At 39.3% G+C, this 18613-nt stretch overlaps 1 protein-coding gene across 1 annotated transcript in view; it reads right to left on the bottom strand.

Annotated features, from left to right (window-relative positions):
- Positions 1-82: 82 nt before the first annotated feature.
- The window catches only part of itga1 (integrin, alpha 1), a 35091-nt gene continuing 16560 nt past the window's right edge, over positions 83-18613 (bottom strand). The window contains exons 3-30 of the mRNA XM_033989942.2: positions 14099-14208; positions 12000-12088; positions 11181-11295; positions 10483-10610; positions 9875-10023; positions 9334-9484; positions 9048-9222; positions 8796-8869; positions 7850-7997; positions 7398-7543; positions 6889-7032; positions 6561-6812; positions 6364-6494; positions 5665-5840; positions 5439-5590; positions 4702-4812; positions 3973-4049; positions 3712-3838; positions 3569-3646; positions 3407-3483; positions 3246-3335; positions 2934-3036; positions 2743-2859; positions 2565-2663; positions 2393-2497; positions 2212-2307; positions 2015-2128; positions 83-1936 (exon numbers count right to left, since the gene is read on the bottom strand). Coding sequence (XP_033845833.1) covers positions 1880-1936; positions 2015-2128; positions 2212-2307; positions 2393-2497; positions 2565-2663; positions 2743-2859; positions 2934-3036; positions 3246-3335; positions 3407-3483; positions 3569-3646; positions 3712-3838; positions 3973-4049; positions 4702-4812; positions 5439-5590; positions 5665-5840; positions 6364-6494; positions 6561-6812; positions 6889-7032; positions 7398-7543; positions 7850-7997; positions 8796-8869; positions 9048-9222; positions 9334-9484; positions 9875-10023; positions 10483-10610; positions 11181-11295; positions 12000-12088; positions 14099-14208 — 3391 coding nt within the window. The 3' untranslated portion in view covers positions 83-1879. The remainder of the gene's footprint in view (positions 1937-2014; positions 2129-2211; positions 2308-2392; positions 2498-2564; positions 2664-2742; positions 2860-2933; positions 3037-3245; positions 3336-3406; positions 3484-3568; positions 3647-3711; positions 3839-3972; positions 4050-4701; positions 4813-5438; positions 5591-5664; positions 5841-6363; positions 6495-6560; positions 6813-6888; positions 7033-7397; positions 7544-7849; positions 7998-8795; positions 8870-9047; positions 9223-9333; positions 9485-9874; positions 10024-10482; positions 10611-11180; positions 11296-11999; positions 12089-14098; positions 14209-18613) is intronic.

Consider the following 18613-nt stretch of genomic DNA (forward strand, 5'->3'; position numbering starts at 1 on the left):
AGGAGTGTTTATCACAGATTATACTTTTATATATTTGGACAATCTGTCATTATTACAGGTAATTAAGCACACACATAGCACAGGGAGTGATAAACTGTTTTTAATTATTTTCAAACATATTGACATAACAGAATTTACATTGTGCTGATGAGGAAACAAACCAGTGCATCACAGTGAAGACTTCACAGCAGTGTAGATGGAGCGGAGCATCCAATCTCACAACATGTTTGTCTGTTTTATTCGTGAACTCAATCCCTGACAAGCTCTATCTGTGTCAGTGAACAGAAACTTTAACTTCATTTACCCACTGGCAGTGGTGCCTACATCTTTTGGTTTAATGGTTAAACTATTATCTAGAAAATAAAAATAATCATTAGACAATAATGTTTCTAGTGTCAGAGAGTGCTTTGAGCATTGAACACATTGAAGAATGATTTTGTTTCCTTACGATCATATTAATTGTAGCCTACTGCATGTAAATTAATAACAAAAAATGTTATTTACAGACATTTTAGAACGATGAAGACTGCAATTTTCTGGGGAAGACCAACAATGCAATTTCATATTTGAAGCTACCATTTGTAATTCGAGTAGCTGACCTGGCCCTGTTGTATTCTCACATATGACCACTAGATGCTGCCCATGTTACTGCTGTCTGACAGTTCACCAGCTTTGGCCTGACAGAAGACCAGAGCACTTGGTTAATGGTCAGGGGAGGGGAGGGGAGGCAGGTTTCACATCTGCCATCTACTGACAAAATCAAATAAACTTACAGATGGAAGCTTTAAAGCCCCACCGCACAAGATTTCAGTAAAAAATAAAAATATTAATTGAGATAAAGGCATATATTTAATTACAGGTTTTTTTTCTTATTGCACTTTGCCTGAAACATTTCTCAGTATGAAAAGGTTTAAACTTTTCATCTCTATGGAGGCACGCCACCAGAAATCTTCCGCGGTGATGCTTTAATTAGATTACCTGAGTAAAATCATGTTTTGAGCACTGTTCACTAAAAAGGTAGATTTTTTTTTTTTTTTTTTTTAAATAATAAAAAAAAAGAACATTAACAAAAACAATCTGTACACAAGGCTTTACAACAAGAAGTGTCCATCTATTTACAATAACAATAAGGTTTATGTTTAAAGCATAAGAAAGTTTTGTCTTTTTGATTTAGGTGATGACAGTTGCATCAAATTTCATACAAAAATATACATTTTAACTTTGTTTCATCTGACTGTTGGCTTACATATAGCAGGTGTATGAAAGTATGAAGCACCTTTATCATTGAACTAAATCAGTGTTAGGCAAAAAGAGGTCAATGTGCCAAGTGACATTGTAGGTAGAAAAAAAAACACAAACTGGTAAAATGAATACAGTGTTTCTCTCATGATCAAATCAAACCAAAGTTCATAGATTGTTTGTCAAGCAAATAAACCTTTGGATATCATATGCATAAGACACAGAACAAGAGTCTTTAACCTCTCGGTCTTCCCTCTCAAAGCACCTGAGTTTTTTTTGTTGTTTTTTTTAAACAAAGTTGATACAACTCCCAGGAATTGGAAAAAAAAATGCTTGCAAAGGAACAAGCAAGGTGAAAAATGATAGAGTCTGTCTCCACTTTTTCATAGAAACACAGTTGGTTTCTACTGCATGGAGTGAGTCACAGAACCTCAAACACTGAAACGAGGACGTCTAAACAGACCCGCCCAGGTTAAAGGTCAATCCCAGTTTTGCTGAGTCCTGTAACAGGCATTGACTGCTGTGCATTGAGTCGGTTATGGTTCATATGGCATCCCCTCTGTCTTTTGAGTTGGCTGTTTAAGTCTTTGACGTGTGGCTTCTGAAGCGCGTGTCACGTGTCAAGTGCTCAGGGAGGATTTCAGTCCATCATGTCCTCCTTAGAAAACTCTCTGGGTTTTCTTTTAAAGAAGCCCATCTGAAAGAGCAAGAGTTTACTGTTAGATATTGTATTTTAAAACGATATTACTTGAGTCAGTGTTAGACTTTTCTTTACCTTCCAAAGGATAAAGATTACAAGTGCCAGTATCAAAAGTCCTATCAGAATACTAATGATGATGATCCAAAAAGGGATGCCTCCTAAAGTCTCTTTGGAAATTTGGATTTTCACCTGATGCACAAAAACACAAACTATTATTAATTGCACACATAAATAACAAATAAATAAATAAAGCATAATAATGATTTACTTACACTTCTTGTTCTGCTAGTGCTACTAAGTACAAACAGATCTGAGTTTTTAATTCCCAGTGTAGCATTTACGAGCATGTGCAGACTGGAAAATTCAGCCTGTGAAATATAAACATATCTTGTCATTTTTGTAATTGTAAGTAATCGTCATGAAGTGTCGTATTAGATCAACTGTTTAACAAACCGTGATGAACGTAGGTTTCCAAACTCTGAAAGTTACATTGACTTGACTTGTTTTTGCCTCTGGAATGGCACAAATAAAAGATGCACACGGCAGGTTTTTACAGCTCTGTGAAGAAAAAAAAAGTAATAAACACAAATATTAACCAAAGTCTTATTTCTACAGGTAAACTTACCACCACAAAGTTTCCCAGAGTTTCTTTTTTAGGGTTTGGTTTTACACTGTTTGGGTTAAGCTTCTCGGGGTTGATCAGCTCTGCAGCGTTACACTTAACCTTTAAAGAAAACAAAGTGACCAAATATGAGGCAGGCATTTCGACAAAATATTTTCTCAAAAGCAACAATAGTTTGTACCTTCGAGCTGGTTTTGATATCAGTCAAGTACAATAAGTTGTTGCTCATTGGAGACAGGCGAGGGTAGGTCACTCTCAGATCAAGTTCTGGAGTTTTAATATCACCAGTTTTTTCCACCTAAACGTTATAATTAGTTACTGACACATTTATTTTCTCTTATGGTCCAAAAATAATCCATTGGGACGACTCACTGTATATGTGATGTTGATCTCCTCCCCAATCATTCTGGTGTCATTGAACACGGCTGCAAACTGTTCACCCTCTTTAACAATGATATGTTCATCAACGGGCCACCTGCACATACAGACAGCAACGTGTGATCAGTCAAACTTTTAAAAAAAAAGATTGTTTGAAGAAATAAGAATAAAGCACAACTTTCTATGTCCCTGAGGCATCAATCCAGGCACATCGAGCAGTTACAGTTGTGTCGATGCCCCTTACAGTAAACCAAACAGCTTTTATTTATTTGTTTTCTGAACATGGTCATTGTTACGTTTACTCACACAGAGAAAATAAGTCCAGCTTCATACTGCACAGGGATTGAAAAGTACGCTGAGTTGTCATATAAGGTCGATTCTAACTCTTCACTGTCACTGAGACAAAAACAAAACATGTTTTATAACAAGTTTGGAAAGTAATTCTTACAAAGCATCACGTCTATTACCTCGTTGCTGTCACATTGATTTGGATTTCGTTTTGAATATGTGCTGGATTCACCTCAAACTTCACTTCCAGGTTTTCCTAGTAGAAATTTAAACATGCATTTCAAAAATATACCACTGGACTGGAATACACTTGGTGGAGTAAAAGAAAATGTGTTTCCAACCTCCACATTGCTTCCCAAAAAGGGGTATCCAACAGCACACTCCACTTTTGTGTTGTTCAAAGAGCAGTCTTTTTCAGGCTACAAAAATACAACTTATAATCGAGCTTAAATGAACCAGATAAAGAGCAGTGTGATTCTCTTACCTCAACTTTAACATAATTAATGTTTGGTGTGAAGCTGACCATGAGTTTTGTGTTGTATGCATTATCTTTGGAGTTTTTAATGTTGATTTTCACGTCTATCCTCTCCTTGTTTGCCTTGATGACCATTCTGGAAAAAACAAATAGTAACACATTATGTAATGGACACACTCCACCTGAGGGGGGCAGTAAAGTACCAAATTTAATAGGAGGACAAGTCTAAAAAGAAAACTGCAACCTTGACAGTAATACCACATGACTTACGTTTTTACACTTGGCTCTGCTTTGAGTGACAGATCAGTGATGCACCTCTCGTCACTCCCACAGTCCACTAAAGGGATCTGAAAGATAAAACATAAAATAATAGTTGTGTCTTGTAGATTTGAAAGAAATGATGACCTTCAGATCGCTCTAATGCCTAATGTTGTTTTCTTTCTCTGTTATCTCTGTTATCTCCCATAGGACTAAACAACTCGTCTAACACTTGAGAGTCTTGAATATCACGTACAGCACAATGTCTCAATAAGAAAAAAATGCAAGCTTCCGTTTGATGACTTCCTTTAGCTCTGCGTCCCCTTCTCTTCCTTTCAATAACAAAAACAGACTTTGCTATAGCTCCTTGTTCTGCACTGCATAATTCAAGTCACTTCTACTAAATTTTGACAGGTTATAATGCTTAAACTGTGTTGTTTGTCAGAGCTTTGTTCTCATGTAAACACTGAGATATTTTTCCACCTTATCAGGGAACATCACTCTCACAGCTATAATTTAAATGGATTACACAAACATCTTGTTAGTTAACTATGCCTGGAGGAGTGTGGGAAGACTTTAATGCCAGATGGGGCTGAACACTAACGCTGCCCAAAGAAGTGTTGACTGATGAGCGTCAGCTGTTGCATGTTCACATGTAGTGGGAATTTATGTATGTATGCACAAATAACTGTATACAACTATAACAAAACATAATTATCAGTGAAATATTAGCAAACTCACTGTTTTGTTGATAGAACGAGGAAGACTTTCATCCAATACTGGTCCCTTGTCTTCATTAACCAGTCCAAAATCCAGAGACACCATCAGAGGGTCCCTGAAATCCAGTCTGGCCTGATTAAGACAAAATAATGACAATGAGGTGTTATTAAAAATCTCTGGGAAGTACAGCATTAAAACCAGTCCAGTCAATGTATACACAGGTTTGTGTGCAGTGGGAACTCGGCCTTATTGTTGTGTCTCCCCATTTGGTTTAGTTCAGTGTTGACACCAGAACTGGCAAGTACTAAATCTTTGTCAGATAAAACTACCCTGATAAATGTTTTTGAACAGAGCAGGTATTCATGGAGGCCACACTGAACAGCAGCTGTTCCCACTGATTAGTTACTCCCTCTGGAGTCCCAGTACTGCTAATCAGAAAAATGCATTACCATTTTGAGTGGCTAGAATAGGAACTTGCACTACTTTACACGTTCCAAATGCTGACAAACAGATCATAACTGCAGTACAGGGTCACATTTAACAAGTTTTGATCCTGATATTACTTTTACTGTGATGTTACAAACCTGCAAGTCCCCACGGCTTTAACACTGCAACTGGCAACTGGCCAAAAAGCTTTAAGTTTGTATTCATTTCTGATCGTTCATTTCTTTTGAATTTGTCAGTCAAGTCAAGTACTGCTGTTGCCAAACTGCCAGAGTCAGACTAAACAAGCTGAGACCTCATTAAATGGTACTTGCCGACATCATAAAAGTCTCCTCTAGACATTTTCTTTCTCCGTCACTAATGGTGAAATTGCGTCTAATCCTCCGGTCACTTTTACCCTCTTTATCGAGAAACGAGGCCCTGGCTTTGGCCCGGAGAGCGTCAACCGTCAGATTATAGAACATCTCTGTTACACAAAACACAAAAATACACATTAGAAACACAAAGACAAAATGACAGTGATCCTGTTCTGTCACTCACCATTGTCCACTTTGTTGTCCTTGTTATCAGATTTGATTGTGTAGACAAAACACACTTGTGTTTTTACACACACTGATTTGCGACCGTTATGTTCACATTGATACTGAGCTTGCTGAAGTCGAATTTTAGGAGGGTCAAAGGTCATGTTGGCATGAAGCTCTGCCACATCTCTGGACCTGTCAATTTTCAATAAACTTGTCAACATGGTGCAGACTCACTTAACTTTATCCAGGCGCACAAAACTACACTACATCTCCATTTTCCCACAGTCATGAGGAGTGGGTGTATTTAATGTATATCTTTTTCTCTCAAATAGTGAGATTCACAATCACACACTTGCAATTTCTTGCCAAATGCATTTCAGCTCTAAGCCTCATGGGAGATGCAGTTTTCACACAGCTTTGGCAAGAAGAGTCTGTGGGAGAGGGGAGGCCTGGGACTCTAAATCACAACATGTGGGCTGATGTTTGAAAACTTTGTGGGCTGATGTCTTGAGGTCTGTCTCCAACAATCTAGCAAAGGCTTTAAGGGAGCGATCATTAGGAAGCTGTTCCTCTCCAGCCTACAAGCCCAAAGGGACAGGAACAGCTGTCCAAACCCAACTTGGACAATGGAAAACCGGATGCTTAATATTCCGTTTTTTCACTAAAGGAATGTACTATTTTGGGAGTAAATGTATTTTACTGTGATGTTACTCACCAGAACAGAGACACTCCCCCAAGGCCTCCAATGGTAACATCAGTGATTCCATCTCCATTAAGATCCATGACTCCATGAATAGACTGACCAAAAAACTTGATTTTGTCACCATCTCCGCCTGCAGGAATTCTCTGAAAGACCACAAATACTTAAAGCATATTCATCTTATTATATTTGACTCTTATTCTGACCCTTACCTGAACATATTTCTCCTTCAGCGTGGCCCCCTCACCATGATAAATATACACAGCCCCTTTGTGGTCATTTTCTAGAGGTGCCCCAATGGCTACATCATTAAATCCATCCAAGTTGAGATCTGATACTGCGGCAATGGCCGTACCAAATCGAGCCCCGCAAGGTTCATTTTTATTGGTGCAAGCGTCTGAGTGGGCAGTACAACATGACTGATTTATGGGTTTTAAAGTGAATTCATACTCAAAGCGGCCATCCTGTTATTGAGCAAAGAGAAAACATGAGCGACCTCATTTATAACATTACAAACATTATTCAATTATTCAGAATTACCTCATTGATCTTGTAAACATACACTTGACCCTGCTCGTCTTTTTCACTGCCCATGTACATTGGAGCTCCAACTAACAGAAGATCAGTGAAGGAGTCTTTGTCTACATCCACTGTCTGTAGGACGCTGCCAAAATACGACCCAATCTGTTGAGCAAAAATGATTCAATCATCACTTAGAGGTTACAACAAGGGAGAAGGAGCTGATTGTGTGGGGCTCAGGAAGTACACCAAGTGTAAAACAATAAAACAAGTAAATATGAGTAAACTTGCATGTAAGCCAAGTATTTCTCGACTTGACCTTGGAAAGATAGAAGCCAAATGGAAGTTTGAAGATTTATTGGCTGTGCTACAAGATAGTTAGTTATGCTACTGAAGACATTTGGACAATGTTGATGAGGCGATTGTATGGAAACCCTGGGAGAACTCTTTTATTACCTATAAAATGAATACAACAATAACAACACTTCAGTAACACAAAAAACAAAACACAGTTCTGTCATGTTGCTGACCTGTTCTCCCCTGAGGATCTGTGAGACGTCAATGTTATTGTCCATATCCAAACGGTATATGACAACCCGCCCCGTGTGGTTGTAGCGAGGGGCTCCAGTGATGTAGAGGACACCATCAGGGGTGGAGGCTGACTGGACATCATACCCTAAGGACAAAGAAATCAACATGTGCAAATGTGTGTTCAGTTTCTGCGCATGAAAAGTGTTTTGAGTGTTTTCCACCTTTGGATGAAAACTGGGATAGGCCTGAGTTTAAATACACAGCAGTGACATGTTGATAAAGATAATTTTGCTGTAAATGTTTTATAGCTCTCCAAAAGTTTCAGTCTCTTATGAGTGAATGAGAACATCACATTATATTTCTAATTTAATGGAAGATTTAGCTGGTCATCTCACTTTTTTGCTTTAGAAATGTCTGAGAATTTCGAGCTGGAGTTCAGAGTTGAGCCTACCGATGTATCCAGCCAGCTGCTCATATCCTGCCTCGGTCTCTGCGTTGTAGAAACTATTTTTCCCGGGAACTATGGATCCTTTAGAAGTTTGCATCACAACTGTCCCGTTCCAGTCATAGGCTCCGACCGCACCGAGCAGCACACCGTCCTGTGGGGGTTACACATACACAACAGAGAGCACAATCACACATTTTGAACTGAAACTACAATAACCGCTGAAGTAATAAGATACGAAACACACAATTTAACCAAAATATTTGTCATTATTATCTACACGGAAGAGGAGGGGCACAGAGGATATGACATTGTTCATTAGTCAAAGTAAATTGCGTGGAGTTACTTCCTCTGTTGTAGTAGATTTATTGTGTTGTGTCTAGTGTTGAATGAGTGTAGCAGTAGCTGTAACTCAACAATAGCTTCCAAACATGAATCAGGGGCAGGAAGTGTGTCTAAACAAGCATGTGATTCAACCTCTGCTCCCGTGTGTCTGTTTCCATCACTGAACCTCTCATGCCACTAGACCAGTGCACAGCAGCAGCACAGGGAGCCTCTCTGTCTACAAACGAGCGAAATGAATCACCAAGGGCCCAATACGGACCAGAGATAATAATGTGGTGTTCTGTCTGCACCAGAGAATTATCCAAAGCAACTTTCTCACCAGTGGATCTATATGATGTAAGTATCACATCCATAAATGAACAATTAAATATTCCCTTCACACAAATGTACAGAGACATTTGCTGCTCGGCTTTGATGAAGTGCTGCAGTGTAGATAATGCTATGTTTATATTTCCTGTAAAAACTGGAGGCTCTAAAATACAACCTGAAAGTCTCACCTTGAAATAACATTCAAGCTAAGAAATACTGAATTTCTCTTAAGAATGCAGTAAGAAAGTTGTATGTCTTGCCTGGGTAGTACAGTATGTGTTCACTTCACGTCACTTACTTTAGACGTGTGAGCGCTGAAGCCAGTTTGAGACATCTCCATCTCAAAGGAGGAGGTGAAATTGCCAGTTGTAGCTGAAGAATGAGGTGAACATACATGAGCATTATTACAACATAGTTTAGATTATAAACATGAGCATTATTACAACATAGTTAAGGTTATAAACATGAGCATTATTACAACATAGTTTAGATTATAAACATGAGCATTATTACAACATAGTTAAGGTTATAAATATGTATTTGTATGTACCCTCCAATGCAAATATCCTGCTTCCCAGAGCGTCCACGATGCTCAGAAGAGCAAACTCATCTGATACATTGAAGAAATGGTCATGTAATGGTTCACTAGAGATTGATTCAATTTCCTTAATAAACTTCTGTACTTCTTCTGAACTTTTGTTCTGTCGATTGTAGTCTCCCAGCACCTACACAGACAATCAAATTACTATAAAAGGTTGTACTATTGAGCAATAAGTCTTCATTTTAGAAAGTGGCTTTACAATTGGATAAACTAACAAGATTTAGATTGTACTTACAGCGATGCCAAACCTCTCGATGTCGTCGTCTTGACAGTCTGCGATCACCGTCTTCATGTTGTAGAAGTCATGTGACTCTCCGTCCGTCACAGTCACCATGACTTTCTTAACTCCAGGTCGAGCCCCGCGCTCGGGCATAAACGCCTCCTTCCTAACAGGTACAGCAGTTTTTGTTTTAGTCTCTTATTATTGTTATTTGGCTAAAGAGTATTTGAATTTCTAATCGATCTATTTTAAATCTGCCTTTTTTCTAATGCTGCTTTTTTCTGCTGTTGAAAAAAAACTGTTTTGCAAATGTTGGATCAAAGTTTTTTTAAGAATATGTTATAATATGTTCATAATTATATTCATTTGCTCTTTGTTAATGGGAGTAAATACTAAGAAATTGTGTTTATAGCACTAACTCTTACTACCACAACCCTTTTAAAAGCCTCCCTCGCCTAAAAGCCGACCCAACAGCCTGACCACAAAGAGGTGTGTTAAACTGTTGGTTAGGGTTTTAAACATACCAAGTGGAGTAACACAGTCTGGCGTTAATTACCTGGCCGTGTCAATACCCAGAAAAGTCATGGTCTTGAAGCCTGTTTGCTGAGGAAGCTCTTTGACAAAGTCCACCAGGTCTGCAGTGTTGTCAAACTGACTCAGGTTGACGTTGTGAGTCACTGTCTCACCATAAGACACAATGCCCACCTGCAAAAACACACAATTTTATCCTTATTATTAAACAGAACAAAATTAGAAATGTCATTGACTTTTCCGTTTCTCCCTCGTGTCGATGCTTCACGGTCCACGCCTGTTCTGACATTGTGCAGAGGATGTGGGTGCGTCTGTTGGGATATGTATAAATGTACTTAACAAAGTGCGCAGAGCGACTGGGCACCCATGGAAGATGTGACTTACAACCACCAGAATCAGCAGTGAGACAGTTTTCCAGCCTTGCCCTCTGGAAAACTGCAAACGCTCCAAGACGATCAATGTAACCATAATAAAACCTAACCACTCTGCACACTGCTCTAACACAAGCAGACAGAAACGCAGCCGACTTGAATCAGTGAATTCACTTAAGGCGCAGTTTTCAGTCATTATGTCAACCTCATTCATAATAACGCAGGATATTTAAAGTCTGGCTGTAAAAATTAAAGAACTTACTTGTGAAAGTTTTGGTCCGATGGCTATGTTTGAAAGGAAGCGCACTAGAAATTCCGTTATACTCGACCAGGGGTAGATACTATTCGATCCATCCAAGACAATTACAATATCCAACTCTTTAGCGCACTCTGAAATCAAACAAAACTGATTAATGTCATGATAAAACAGCGTAGTTAAAATGTTTATTATGTTTGGGGTAATTTGTTAGGTCAAAAATGTTAAAAACTAGCAACTTTTTAAGCATTTGGATTTATTCTCCTGTCATTTATTCTACTTCTATTTTGAGATTTTCTTCAAACATTTACAAACATGTGAGCGCGCTGTTGGGATGATCCATGGATGATAACAGGAATGTGAGAAAGAAAAGACAGCAGAGGCATAGACTGTTTACACTGGGCTGCTCTCTGCGCTGTTTCCTTCCAGGGAAACACAGAGCAGCCCCAGTAAACTGTCTCCAAACTTGGGCATATCGCGGAGCACCACCACGGCGGGCTGGGGTCACGCGTAAGTTTACATTAACGAGAACGAAGAAGGCTCTAATCTTTTGCACTACACAGAGAAGAGTCACGTCGTGGGGTCTTTGGGTGGAGCTAGCTGACAAGATCGTAATCTCCTATTCCTGAGACGCTTCATTTACGCTCCGGACGTCACATCCTGCTGCTGCTGCTGTGATTAGCGGGCTGTCACTGATGTTTTACCTTGCACACCGGGGGCAATGGAGCTCAGAATCTGGAAGGAAGAGCTGACGTTGGCGCAAACACCTGAGATGTACTGCTGCTGCCCGCACATGTACCCGTACTGAGGCCCACATGCCTGCAGACACAGGAAATACAAATATATACATAGATGCAACTGTATATGTAAGAAACAGACCCTTTGAAGTGTCCACACTGCATCTGAAGTAACAAATAATAACTTTTTCTTTATACATTTTTACATTTTTGAGCTATAAGCGTAAAGCACATGTCCTGAGTGAAGCATAAGTTTTAATTTCCTCTGTTTGGCTTCGATTGCAACAAGAGCGTTATGGAAATTGTTTGCTTTATTACAGACTGGCACTGTTGTGGTTTCTGTAATTGTCCAACATGTTTGTTTTTGTAATTGTGATGTGTTAATGTGTAAAGTAATGAAGTAATGGCATAAACAGTCCCGTAGCGCTGAAAGATCCGCTATACACAGCTGCACACAATTTAAATACATTTATTCTGAAATGAGGCAATAAGTCACATTATAGGAAAAGTAAAAAGCGTCTCAGCTCCTCCTGTCACTTTTAATTAATGACAGTTTCATGAGATTGCAACAATAACACTGTTTTGGCCCACACGTACATGCTTCATACAATTATGCAACAGAGAGTTCACATGTACAGTACTTTCTCATAACCACAGTGGGAAAAGCCAAGTCCAAAGGTCCAGCAAACACTAAAAATACTCACGCTCTGCTTCTTCTTTTGTTATTGGCATGGAAAATATCAATTCAAGTGCATTTATTTTTTCAAAGCGCAAATTCCAACCTACCAGAAATCCTCCGTTGGGATTGGTCACTAGTGTGGTTCCCATGGTCATGTTCTCTTTGACTTCGTTTAGGTTGGGAACTGTTGTGTTTTCTACAATAAAAAATATGGATGAATAAACAGAAAATAAACCCGGGGACAGAGGAACCACGGCTGGATGAGTTTGTGTTTGTTTCCCAAAGGAGAAGACGGAGTTAAATCACATACATTCAAATATGAACTGCATTTCTTACTTTCCCAAGAGCAGCGAGGAATGGTGAGATTGCAACATCACATGACACTTTAATTTTAACCACGCTCTGAATAAACCCCCGAGTGGATCCCCAGATGTTCAACTGTCATTGATTTCAATTAGACGCGAGTTATGACTTCAGTTTTTGCTAAAAATAAAGAAAAAACACTGTAAATCTAAAGTGTTTGCATTGTTTTTAGGCTGTGGGATGTACATACTACGCAGCCAGGACATATCTTATCACCTACTTCCTCGCGACCGCACTTCTCACACTTTGAATTGTTTTAAGGAAAGTCCTTTTCTCACTTGAATGCCCCTAATTTAAGCCGCTGTATGCACGCCAAATATGCAGTTCTCCGTACAACATGGAGACACGGTGGGAAATTGGCGGTTTATGATGAACCCAGACAGAACTCTGCTTTGACCGAGCTGCAGATAATACGCGCCTTGTCCTCGGTAAAACTCCCCTAAGAAGCTGAACAAATCTAATATATCTGACTATTCTCGTTGCCTTAAAGAGACCTCGGAGATTACATCGCAAAACGGCTCCTGTCTGCAAATGAACCGTGTTTTGGTTGGATGGACAATCTGAATTTCTGTCATGCGAACTTCAGTAGAGGCCAAGAAATGGTGCATCTTTATAACAACTACACCATTAGCCTTAATAAAACATAAAGAAAGACTTACTTCATGATGAACAAAGCGTTTATTAAGCGCTTAGTAACTCCTACTTCTTATTAAACTATTATTATCATTATTATTTAGGTCTGTTCATGCTTCAAGGGTGGATTATTATAAAGTTTCACCAAAGAAAGCAAAAAATAATGACAAAATTATATGTTTAATGTCTAAATCCACGCTCCAAACTGTTCTTTTTAGCTGCGCATATGCCTGAAAAGTTTTTATTCTCCACTTTTCAGTTTTAATGTGAATTTTAGGATGATTATTTATGTTTTGTTATGTTTGTTTTGTGATTTTACTGTCTTTACTTCACTTACTTTGCGTGCTATACAAATAAACTTGCTTTGCCTATTTCATTTGCCACAGATCTTAAAAAATGTCAGATTTAATTTTGGATTAACTGTGTTCACGCATATTACGAAACTCTCATTGAGCGTTGTAATGGTTTTGGGCGAAATACAACCTACAATTGCTAAATAATTACCACAGATTTCACTCGATCCATTGTGGCCTGTGGCAACTGCTTTAGTTGAGTAAGTGTGCAAATAAAACATAATTAGACTGAGGAAAAAAGGGTCGCCTGATTACGCACGTCTCGTTAAATAGTGATGTTGTGTGCGTTTGTAGGTGACACAGGTGCTGACTCAGGCCTTCGCTTCGTGTCCGTGTTCTGTGATGGTAATGTGGCCGTCTTCATGGCTGCCCCTCCCTGTTGTTCTCTGGGATCTCTGGCTCCAGCTGCCAGGCTTAAGATACTCCCAGTGGAGCTTGTGCAGACTAAACTTGACGTTATAAGATTTGAGCTCTTCTATCTGACTCATCCCAGATAACAACAAAGAACTGCTAACTGCTGTTTTAAGGCCTTACTGTAAGCGCTCATTACGCAGAGGAACGGTCACTCCTACTCGCTGATAGGACCGAGATGTAAACGTTCTCGCTGACAAGTATTCATTTGAAAATCACAGCGAGCGGGCGAAACGCAAACGGGCAGATTTGTTGAAACAAACGTAGACAGAAGCAGTGGAGACAGTGACTGGCTGGACACGTGTTTATCTTCTTAATTAAAATATAATTATAAAAGCCTTGTTTATTGGACTCACTTCCTGTTGAGTTGAGCCCCACTTCCTCAAACTAAATGACAAATTATGAAATGTTACGCACAAACACGTACAGTGAAAAGCTTGACTTACTTGGTAATTCTAGCTTGATACATTTATTTTCTCCTTCCTGAACGGGGCACTTGTAGACGTCTCCTGTGCGCCTGGCTGGCTGTCCCGACAACGGCGACCCAATTAAAATCCTGGAAAAGGAAATATCCACATGAATTTTGTAACAAGCAAAAACACGGTTAATGGAGTTGTTGGCTGGAACTCGAGTAACCTCAACCACACTTGATTAAAACAGGTTTAATTAGCCCGTTTAAGTTATATAAAATACACGGTCGCCACAATTGCCTGGTTTAAATAGATTTCATTATTCTATATACGCTGCCTGGACAAAAAAAAAGTCACGGTCTGGATTTAACTAAGCAAATAATAGGTACGAGAATCCTGCAGTTGGTCCGGTCTAGGTTCAGCAACAATGAGGTCAGCTGACACTTGAATATACTGAATGACCAGGTTTTTATTCTTATTATTTTCTTCCCTGATGGCACGGGCGTATTCCAAGATGACAATGCCAGGATTCATCAGGCTCAAATTGTGACAGAGTGGATCAGGAGCATGAGACGTCATTTTCACTCATGGATTGTCCACCACAGAGTCCAGACCTTAACCCCATTGAGAATCTTTGGGATGCGCTGGAGAAGCTTTGTGCAGCGTCAGACTCGACCAGCATCAATGCAAGATCTGGGTGGAAAATGAATGCAACACTGGATGGAAATAAATGTTGTGACGTTGCAGAAGCGAAATCGAAATAATGCCACAGTGAATGTGTGACGTAATCAAAACTAAAGGTGGAACAACCAAATATTAGAGTGTGTGACCTTTTATTTTTTTTGGTGCTGACTTTTTTTTTGGCCAGGCGGTGTAATTATGTTTTCCCATTGCACTACAGTTAGTTCAGTTCCAATTGTCAGTGAACAGACTTGACAAACTATAGAGACTTGCTTTGATAAGTAATAATAAAAAAAAATAAAATAAATAAATAAATAAATAAATAAATAAATAAATAAATAAATAAATAAATAAATAAATAAATAAATAAATAAATAATAATAAAAGCATGCATTCAAAATATGGTTAATCCAAATAATCAAAAAAAATCTAAAAATCTAAAGTTTTCATTTATCTATTCCTTCTCACTGTGAAATATTACAGCTTTATCATTAATTCAAGTCAATCTATGGAATCATGAGCTCAGGCTAATGCTACGACAAACATTAGCGCAAGTCCTGATAATCTTTGCACAGTGACTATCGTTCTATCTTCTAACTTTCCCAAGACTTTGGAGTACCAAGGGCACCGTGATAGGCAAAATAGGCTACATATGCTAACATTCACAACTGCAGCCTGTCCATGACTATGTACACATGAGCTTCTCCAAAGTGTCACTCAAATGTGTGCTAAAAACAGGCGGTGATGTGCCTCCTCCAAACACTCGCGCTTATTAACATTCCTCAGCTGTAATGGGCCCTGGTCAACAACAGCGACGCAGGAAAACTACACCGGGCATCACAGGACAATAATTTATACCCAACGCTAAAACTTGAAATGACTATTAAAGATTTACACATTAAAAGTCTATATACACCCAGCTCTTATCTAGTTCTGAGTGGTATTGTTGCTATATTTACCCCACAACAGCTCAATCAGTGTTATTCCCTTGCTACGCCTTACGAGGGAAGTAACTTTTCTCTTTTATTGAGAAATTGCAAAACACTTTCCACCAAAACTAATGACAATATAATACCACTGCTGCTTTTGTTACATTATTATATAAAACCATATTCGTGAGGTGAACGAGGCCCCAGGACGAGGGCTGTAGTCGTTTAGTTAATTAATAAGACTTATACGGACTGCAGCAGAAAGGAAACACATGGATTTAAGTATCTGGAGTTCTGGGAGTGACTGAACAGTTAAACTAGTCTTCACTTTTTACGATGATGTTCGCGTTTTTGCACAAGAGCTTAATTATTTTGACATTTTAGCTCGCTGCACAGGCTAACTCAAGCGGGACTTTCTTTAGAGTTGATATTTGCACTATCGAATCGGCCTTAAATCTTCAGCTCAGGCCGATATTTTGTTTCGGCTGATCTGCTGCTTATAGAGTTGTCATGATCCCAGTCTGTCCTGCCATTTTTGCACAATTTTCCCCCCTCATTTCTGTATCGGAGCCTGGAGCTGGGCGGAGATTTTGAGCTCCTCCTTTACATACCTGGACGTAATCTGCAATCAGCTGCACTTTGTGGTACAACTCTGCTTGGCTCAGTTCATGTTTTTTTTGCGCTTTTTGACTCTTTTTTTTGCTCCTCACCAGATCCCGCTCAGCTCCTCTGTCTCCGACCCAGCCCTTCACTACGGGTACAGTTCACCTCGTCTCAGACTCTGCTACTCCCGCTCTACCCCTGGACGACGGCAAACACTCCGCTCTCAACTCACTGATCGATCTACCTTCATTTGCACGTTGAATCTCGTAAATAAACACGGTTAAAAATGTTCCCCGAGTTCTTTCTCTTTGGTCCTTTGCTCCTGTCAGTCGTTAAAAGAAGCGTACTCAGACAAAGCTTTATTTCAACACTTAAATGCAAAAAGATGGCTGCTCAAAACGTGACTGCACTGCTCTGTTGAAGGTTTGTGTTAAAAGGAGACTGTAGATGAGCTTGTCGTAAATTAAAAGCGCATAATTTGGCGAAAATCCTCAAAATCAAGCCAACGTATTGGCCCAAAAATATCACCAGAGCTTAACTGAAGTCGGTTTCTCCATATTCTAAACAACTGTCATCAGTATCGGCCATGAAAAAACCCACATCTGTATCTGTAACTAATAGCGTTTTATTCTTTAAGCGTAAACTCGTGTAAAAATGTACGACATGTAGAAGATGAACCCACTACATATGCACCGCATTTTCACATCATTTATCTATTTTTTAGTACTACGCTGAGACCGAGGGGCTTCGCGGGGGTGGAGGGCGGGGTCGTGGGGGCGGACATCTGTGATCCATCAGCCACTTTCTAGTTATAGAGGCTGGAGTTTTACATCACCTCTATCTGTTCATTATTTCCCCACAGCAACATCACATCTCCGGTTATATACGGCTACCCCTTTTCCTGTCCTTTAGGTATCTTTTTTCATCTCTCGCCCCAAAAAAAAAAGTAATTTCTAGACTTTATCAACTTTAAGTGCATGGGTCATACTTTTACTTCCTGGAAAAGCACCGTCCTTATCTGGAGCAGGTAGATTTAAGCTTGGGTTTCCAGCTGATTTTGCAGACAGACGGTGAGTGGGTGACTATAACTGATCTCATATGAGCTTGATAAGGTTATTAGTGCAGGTAGAGCCATGTGGGAACGACATCTGGAGGTAGTAAAGAACAAAACAAGTAAAAGTGTCAAACTGTGGTCAACGTGACGCGAAGAGACAGTGGTCCTCCTCGAATACGATTTAACAGCGGGCTTTTGAAGTGCGTGTGTTTTAAAGTGTAAAGTTCCTAACCCTGTATAACACGAATCCCCATGTGTCCGGTGTCGACGCGTTTACATGTCTGGGATGTGGATACTCTAGTGTCTAATTTTAAGACGAACGGGTCAAGTCGTAAACGTACAAGCCCTCGATGGACACACAGCTGGCATTTACCATCACAGTAAAAAAAGTAAAGCAGCGCCATGTTTGAAATTTGTTATTATAAACGCAAACAGCAACTGAACAAAGTAACATCTATCTGAGTTCGTCTCCAAAAGCTGCAGGTGGATTAAAATGACGCTTTACGGGTAATTTTGGAGGGTTTTTGACGGACTAGTGCGACAGAGTTGTTACTACGCTACACGAACTTTAATTTACAGTTTTAATTGCAGCTGAATAAGCCTGAAATTAAATAATAATGTCACTCAGAAATATAAGATTCAGTGCAATCTTGTGTGAATCTGGTGCGGTTCTTTCTAAAATATAAATGTTTACTGTTTATTTTGTCACTGTTCTTGTTTAAAAATGGGCCATGAATCTGGAAAAAGATGAATTGAACTGAGTTATAATGTGCCGTCCAATGAGTTTATTGTTACAACAGTATATTTTATAATAGGGGCAACATTAGCTCCCTGATCCAAAAGGTTGGCAGTACAAATCCTGCTCTCAACATAAAAATCACTGGTAGAGAGGTCAGATCCCACAGATGAATACTGTTGTTGTGTCCTTGGGCAAGACACTTAACCCACCTCACCCCCAGTGTCTGCGCAGTGTGATTCCTTTATGTAAAGCGCTTTGAGTGTCTTGAAGGTGGAAAAACGCTGTATAAAAATGTGACTTTTTACCATGTGACCAGTAGCTCATGTTAGAGTTGGACAGATTATTGAATTATGGCTAATACTGTGGATACTGTTTTGAAGATTTGTTAAATTTCTAATAAAAAATGCTGCAAAAAAGAGCAGATAAGTGTATTGTAATCTTGCAAATAAAGGTGTAAAGTAATAATTCAGCACTTCTGTTGGTAATTTTGCACTCATTTCACGCTTGTCTGAAAATCAACTATCAGGAGACTACAAAAAAATAAA

The sequence above is a fragment of the Periophthalmus magnuspinnatus genome, chromosome 23 (genome assembly GCF_009829125.3).
Source record: "Periophthalmus magnuspinnatus isolate fPerMag1 chromosome 23, fPerMag1.2.pri, whole genome shotgun sequence".
Lineage (NCBI taxonomy): Eukaryota > Metazoa > Chordata > Actinopteri > Gobiiformes > Gobiidae > Periophthalmus > Periophthalmus magnuspinnatus.